Source organism: Phyllobates terribilis, unplaced genomic scaffold (genome assembly GCF_046119375.1).
Source record: "Phyllobates terribilis strain yellow unplaced genomic scaffold, ASM4611937v1 Scaffold_3__8_contigs__length_932513732, whole genome shotgun sequence".
In the NCBI taxonomy this organism is placed as follows: Eukaryota; Metazoa; Chordata; class Amphibia; order Anura; family Dendrobatidae; genus Phyllobates; species Phyllobates terribilis.
The window spans coordinates 240,149,165-240,156,920 of NW_027362763.1; the positions used below are offsets into that span (position 1 = coordinate 240,149,165).

General features: G+C 47.8%; 1 protein-coding gene across 1 annotated transcript; it reads right to left on the reverse strand.

The window, feature by feature from the left end:
* Positions 1 to 789: 789 nt before the first annotated feature.
* On the reverse strand, positions 790 to 3,154 carry CHST2 (carbohydrate sulfotransferase 2). Its single transcript, XM_073674667.1, has one exon. It carries the CDS (start codon positions 2,655 to 2,657, stop codon positions 1,389 to 1,391), a length of 1,269 nt encoding a protein of 422 aa, XP_073530768.1. The 5' UTR covers positions 2,658 to 3,154; the 3' UTR covers positions 790 to 1,388.
* Positions 3,155 to 7,756: the final 4,602 nt, after the last annotated feature.

Genomic DNA, 7,756 nt, shown 5'->3' on the forward strand with positions numbered 1-7,756 from the left:
CAAAGGGGGTCAAATAAAAGAAGGAGCATGGTACATCCTGGCAAGTTATGGGCAGCAGAGCAAAGAGGTTTTTGACAAGATACTGAATAAAGAAATCCATACGTAAATCCATTATCCATGTCGGGCACCAGTAAAGCTTCCCGCAGACTGATCTATTCTGCACAGGATTACCAATAAAGAAAACAAATCAGAACAATGTAACTGACGTTGTACACGCGGGATCGATAAAAGACCAGCAAGATAACATAACCCTGAATGTGCCAAACACAAGTCATAGTGTGAACAATGACAAAGCACATACATCTGATCATATATCCCAATGCCTCAGAGAACAAACCGTGATTGTCATTTTGGTAAAAATCTGCGCCTTTAACCATCTCGGCACATGTGAGCAGGAGGCATAGAAGGTAACAGTGCGAGTTTACGTAATCTGCTGCTCTCAATCTGTCACAACGGCATTTTCCATGGCATGTAGATACAGAAAATAATGCCATGCAGACTGGGCACTGAACCTCAAATGATACACGCCATGGTTATGTTGTTTTCGTAACATGAACATATAAAAATTAAGGTCGGCTTCGCTTGATCTAACAGTTCATTGCATCAACATCAGTCTGCAAGCTCCGAGAAAGCAATTATTCCTACATGACTACATTTACTGTTCTTTGGAGTAGTAATAAAAAGGTAACAAACCAGAATTCAGGTGGTGATGAAAACCCACAGACATCAGTAGGGAAACGCTCGCAAGACAAAGAACCAAACATGTAAATAATACATCACACAAGTCTCTGCTTTCCAAAAACCATCATAACTTATTGACTTTTATTTACAGTAACATTTACCAGTTCTCCCAGTGGGATAGATCCACAGGTCTGCAGGTCATTGCAGCTTCATGCAATGTGTGGTGCTCATCTGTTTCCACTCATGTTTGGAAACAATACAGAAATCTAATTATTTTTTTGTTTGCTGAAGGTAAAGACACCTGCAAACTATAAAACAAGGATGGGAGTCAGCAGCATAAACAGTATCAATAACATGGTACAGACTAAAGGGCAGTATGTCAGCTGCCACAAGATAATCGACCTCAGGATCAATATTTTATGGGCAACATACAGCAGAGTACTCCACACATGGTCCTCAGGATCCTCTTATATGATGGTATTCAGGCAGTCAGTGATTGACTGTATACTTACAATGTCAGGGGGTCCTGAGGACACGTTAAATAGGATGCAAGCAAAAACTTACAGTACCCCAGAAGATACATTGTAGGAAAGAACCCATAATTTACCAGAAGGAAATACAGTAATGTACAGTAACAGACTTTTGGTACAGTAGTTGTTGGGTATGGTTTCTGCAGGCAACATGTCAATCAACCCTATAGATTGTCCTCATAACATGGGCTTCCTAAGCAAGGACTTACTAAAGTCTTTGACTTCTTGTTGATTGCTAATAGTCTGGTAACCCAAAAGGTCCATTGGGACCTGGCAATACTCTTCCACCTGCTTTATCTGCAAGAAGGTAAGTAATGTCCTCCAAGCACTGACGGCTTGGGTGGCATTGCGAGCAGATACCACAAATGGTTTAGATGAGTAGCCCGAGCCACTAGTCATGTTTAGTGAGAACTTCTCGATCTCAGGGCTTACAGACAGGTTAACAAATCCATAAACCTGCCTTAGGGTCTTAATGGGATCCATAACAAGATCCTCATATCGAACTACCATGTAGTTACCCTTGAGCCAGCTTGGGGGGTTGAGCGCTGTCCTTAAGGTCTTGCCCATGCTGCTACATATTACCTCCATGGCACCTATGGCATGATAGTCAGAACCATCCTTCTTGTTGAGTTTGTGTCCAGGGTCTATGAAGGGAACCCGACGAATCCTGGGGTCTCTGCTACGAACCACCTGAAGACTCTCTCGAATCAATCCATGTCTGGACTTTATTCTGGAGTTAGCTACTGCCCGGGGGTCCCTAACTAAATGAATGACCTTCAAGTCCAAGGAAGGGTCTACCATCAATGGGGCCAGCACGTTGATGTCAAAAATCCTTACCCCTTTAATGACTATGGTGTTGTATTTGTGGCACTCTTCCTCCAGCATGCTCAGGCTTTGAGGGGGGCATTTCTTGCAGACTTTATCATCCACTAACCCCACCACATCCTTCCTGTAGGCCGAACAGATCGGGGAGGAGCAGATGACCTTGTTAGTGGAGGCCCCAAAGATGCCCAAGGTGCTGATGTTCTTGGCCCCCGCAGTGTTGTACAGCTGCAGGGCAGACAGGTCGCACCTGTAGAGGGCGCTGAGGAGGTCCCGGGCAGCCCCCTGCAGAGACATGGCATCCCCGGGGTACAGCTTCTGCCACACGTGCCACACGGGCTCGTACAGGAAGAACACCTCCGGGTTCTGGTTGAAGAGTTCCCCGAAGAAGGAGGAGCCGGACCTCCAGGTGGTGAACACATAGACCAGCTGCCTCTTGCGCGGCGGGGACGGCCGGTACAGGTAGCGGATGTCGGAGCGGGTCTGGTAGGGGGTGAAGCGCACCTGGTCATTGCACTGCTGCGGCTCCTTGTGCCACTTGTCCATCAGGTTGAGCATGGTGAGGACCAGCAGCAGGATGTAGCCCAGGCACAGGATCAGCGCCTTCCTGCGGAACACTTTCATCCTGCCGCGGGGGAGGGGGCGCTGCAGACGATTATCTGGGAGAACTGTTGCTCACGGATCCCCTCCGGCTGCAGCACGCGAGGCCAGCAGGAAAGTTTGGGCAGTTGAGCAGCAGGTCAGGGGCGGCCGCTCCATCGCTCGTCCTCGGCAGTGCGCGGCCGATCACGATCTGTGGTGACTGCATGCGGCGATTATGACGCACAATCTGCTCCTTCTGGAAGGAAATCCCACTAATCACCTTCCGGCCGGATGATGCAGGAGCAGCGCAAAGTTCTCCTTAGACCCCTGCAACACTGTTACATGGCATCGCCCAGTGCCTGCTGCATAAGGCGCCAGAGGACGCCATCAGTTCACGGAGGGGGGAGGCTCGCAGCCCGCCAGCTTTGTATAACGGCTCGGTTCTCCTGCGTAATCCAGCAGCCTCTGACTCCTCCGAGCACGGCGCTCACAGACTGCTATGCTCCAGCACAACATGGAGATACAGATGCTTACATGCCTGCTGCAGGGTGCTCGCCTATTGGCTGTCAGCGCTGTCACGCTGGGAGTCACGCCTCCTACTTTAGAGGCCACGCCCCCTCTCTGCAGCTCTCTTGATGGAGGTAACGACGCCTCGGGATCAGTGCGGACAGAGCGCGGGCTGCAGCGACAAATGGTGCGGCGTCAAGAAGTGCAGCATCAAATAGCGTGGCGACAAGCAGTGCAGCAACAAATAGTGCAGCGACAAATGGTGCAGCGTCAAGCGGGTGCAGCGACAAATGGTGCGGCGACAAGAAGTGCAGCATCAAATAGCGTGGCGACAAGCAGTGCAGCAACAAATAGTGCGGTGACAAGCAGTGCAGCAACAAATAGTGCGGTGACAAGCATTGCAGCGACAAATAGCGTGGCCACAAGCAGTGCAGCAACAAATAGTGCAGCGACAAATAGTGCAGCAACAAGCGGTGGAGCAACAAATAGTGCAGCAACAAATAGTGCAGCAACAAGCAGTGCAGCAACAAATAGCGTGGCGACAAGCATTGCAGCAACAAATAGTGCAGCGACAAATAGTGCAGCAACAAGCGGTGGAGCAACAAATAGTGCAGCAACAAATAGTGCAGCAACAAGCGGTGGAGCAACAAATAGTGCAGCGTCAAGCAGTGCAGCAACAAATAGTGCGGTGACAAGCATTGCAGCGACAAATAGTGCGGTGACAAGCATTGCTGCGACAAATAGTGCAGCGACAAATGGTGCGGCGTCAAGTGGTGCAGCGACAAATAGTGCAGCGACAAGCGGTGGAGCAACAAATAGTGCAGCGTCAAGCAGTGGAGCAACAAATAGTGCAGCGTCAAGCGGTGGAGCAACAAATAGTGCAGCGACAAATGGTGCAGCGACAAATAGTGCAGCGACAAGTGGTGGAGCAACAAATAGTGCAGCGTCAAGCGGTGGAGCAACAAATAGTGCAGCAACAAGCTATGGAGCAACAAATAGTGCAGCGTCAAGCGGTGGAGCAACAAATAGTGCAGTGTCAAGCGGTGGAGCAACAAATAGTGCAGCAACAAGCGGTGGAGCAACAAATAGTGCGGCGACAAGCAGTGCCGCAACAAATAGTGCGGTGACAAGCATTGCAGCGACAAATAGTGCGGTGACAAGCATTGCTGCGACAAATAGTGCAGCGACAAGTGGTGCGGCGTCAAGTGGTGCAGCGACAAATAGTGCAGCGACAAGCGGTGGAGCAACAAATAGTGCAGCGTCAAGCGGTGGAGCAACAAATAGTGCAGCAACAAATAGTGCAGCAACAAGCGGTGGAGCAACAAATAGTGCAGCGTCAAGCAGTGGAGCAACAAATAGTGCAGCAACAAGCGGTGGAGCAACAAATAGTGCGGCGACAAGCAGTGCCGCAACAAATAGTGCGGTGACAAGCATTGCAGCGACAAATAGTGCGGTGACAAGCATTGCAGCGACAAATAGTGCGGTGACAAGCATTGCAGCGACAAATAGTGCGGTGACAAGCATTGCAGCGACAAATGGTGCAGCGACAAGCTGTGGAGCAACAAATAGTGCAGCGTCAAGCGGTGGAGCAACAAATAGTGCAGCAACAAATAGTGCAGCAGCAAGCGGTGGAGCAACAAATAGTGCAGCGTCAAGTGGTGGAGCAACAAATAGTGCAGCGTCAAGCGGTGGAGCAACAAATAGTGCAGCAACAAGCGGTGGAGCAACAAATAGTGCAGCAACAAGCGGTGGAGCAACAAATAGTGCGGCGACAAGCAATGCCGCAACAAATAGTGCGGTGACAAGCATTGCAGCGACAAATAGTGCGGTGACAAGCATTGCAGCGACAAATAGTGCAGCAAGAAGCGGTGGAGCAACAAATAGTGCAGCAACAAGCGGTGGAGCAACAAATAGTGCGGCGACAAGCAGTGCCGCAACAAATAGTGCGGTGACAAGCATTGCAGCGACAAATAGTGCGGTGACAAGCATTGCAGCGACAAATAGTGCAGCGACAAATGGTGCGGCGACAAGCGGTGGAGCAACAAATAGTGCAGCGTCAAGCGGTGGAGCAACAAATAGTGCAGCAACAAATAGTGCAGCAGCAAGCGGTGGAGCAACAAATAGTGCAGCGTCAAGTGGTGGAGCAACAAATAGTGCAGCGTCAAGCGGTGGAGCAACAAATAGTGCAGCAACAAGCGGTGGAGCAACAAATAGTGCAGCAACAAGCGGTGGAGCAACAAATAGTGCGGCGACAAGCAGTGCCGCAACAAATAGTGCGGTGACAAGCATTGCAGCGACAAATAGTGCGGTGACAAGCATTGCAGCGACAAATAGTGCAGCGACAAATGGTGCGGCGACAAGCGGTGGAGCAACAAATAGTGCAGCGTCAAGCGGTGGAGCAACAAATAGTGCAGCAACAAATAGTGCAGCAACAAGCGGTGGAGCAACAAATAGTGCGGCGACAAGCAGTGCAGCAACAAATAGTGCAGCGACAAGCGGTGCAGCAGCAAATAGTGCAGCAACAAGCGGTGGAGCAACAAATAGTGCAGCAACAAGCAGTGCAGCAACAAATAGTGCAGCGTCAAGCGGTGGAGCAACAAATAGTGCAGCGTCAAGCGGTGGAGCAACAAATAGTGCGGCGACAAGCAGTGCAGCAACAAATAGTGCAGCGACAAGCGGTGCAGCAACAAATGGTGCAGCAACAAATAGTGCAGCGACAAGCAGTGCAGCAACAAATGGTGCAGCAACAAATAGTGCGGCGGCAAGCAGTGCAGCAACAAATAGTGCAGCAACTAGCGGTGGAGCAACAAATAGTGCGGCGACAAGCAATGCTGCGACAAATAGTGCAGCCACAAATACTGCATTGACAAGCGGTGCGGTGACAAATAGTGAAGCAAGAAATAGTACAGCGACAAATAGTGCGGTGACAAGCAGTGCAGCAAGAAATAGTGCAGCGACAAATAGTGCATCAACAGGCGGTGCACCAACAAATAGTGCATCAACAAGCGGTGTACCAACAAATAGTGCTTCTACAAGCAGTGTAGCGACAAAATGCCACTGAGAGAACTTTTATTATAACAGTTTTGGTTTATTTTGTTTTCTGCTTCCACATATAACTACCACAGAGCTGATTACATATGATGGCTTTATAGCCATTTTCCACCAGATTTCACTTTATTAAATAGACTGTTCAGACCTGATGAGGTTGGTGTACTTGCTATGAGCCTCCATTCCACAATGGCTGTATAATCTCTATTCTCACTGGCTGGATGGTCTTAGCTGCACACCGATCAGATATTGATGATCTATCCTAAGGATAGGCCTTCAGTATAAAAGTCCCAGACAGCCTCTTTTAAGGCCACGACCCCACTATCAGTATTCGGTCAGTATTTTTTCTCAGGAGTGGAAGACAAAAACCAGGAGTGGGTGATAAATGCAGAATTTGTGCACCTGTCTCCCACTCCTGAGGAAAAATACTGACCAAATACTGATAGTGTGGCCGGTGCCTAAATATCAGGATTACAGCCAAACTGACAATGATTTTCAAAGTAAGTACACCATACTTATCAGGTTTGAAAGCTCTATTTAACCACTTCGCGCCAGAGCCTGTTTTTGCCTTCGTGACCGGGCCAATTTTTTCAATTCTGACCACTGTCACTTTATGAGGTAATTACTCTGGAATGCTTCAACGGATCCCCCTGATTCTGAGACTGTTTTTTCGTGACCTATTGTACTTCATGATAGTGGTAAAATTTCTTCGATATCACTTGCGTTTATTTGTGAAAAAATTGGAAATTTGGCGAAAATTTTGAAAATTTTGCAATTTCAAACTTTGAATTTTCATGCCCTTTAATCAGAGAGATATGTCACACAAAATAGTTAATAAATAACATTTCCCACATGTCTACTTCACATCAGCACAATTTTGGAACCAAAATTTTTTTCTGTTAGGAAGCTATAATGGTTAAAAGTTGACCAGCGATTTCTCATTTTTACAACAAAATTTACAAAAACATTTTTTTAGGGACCACATCTTATTTGAAGTGACTTTGAGGAGCCTTTATGACAGAAAATACCCAAAAGTGATACCATTCTAAAAACTGCACCCCTCAAGGTGCTCAAAACCACATTCAAGAAGTTTATTAACCCTTCAGGTGCTTCACAGGAATTTTTGGAATGTGGAAGAAAACAATGAACATTTAACTTTTTTTCACAAAACTGCTACTTTAGCCTCAAATTTTTAATTTTCACAAGGGCAGCCAGAAAAAATGGACCCCAAAATGTGTTGTGCAATTTCTCCTGAGCACGCTGATACCCCATATGTGGTGCAAAGCCACTGTTTGGGGGCACGGCATGGCTCGGAAGGTAAGGAGCGCCATTTGACTTTTGGAATGGAAATTTGACTGGAATCGATAGCGGACGCCATGTTGCATTTGGAGAGCCCCTGAGGTGCCTAAACAGAGGAAACCCCCAACAAGTCACCCCATTTTGGAAACTAGACCCCTCAAGGAACTTATCTAGATGTGTGGTGAGCACCTTGAACCCCCAGGGGCTTCACACAATTTTATAATGTTGAAGGGTGAAAATAAAAAAACACATTTTTATCACAAAACTGCTACTTTAGCCTCAAATTT

Excerpts from the sequence above, each read along its gene's own strand:
- CHST2 (XM_073674667.1), bottom strand. The coding sequence starts at position 2,657 with ATGAAAGTGTTCCGCAGGAAGGCGCTGATCCTGTGCCTGGGCTACATC.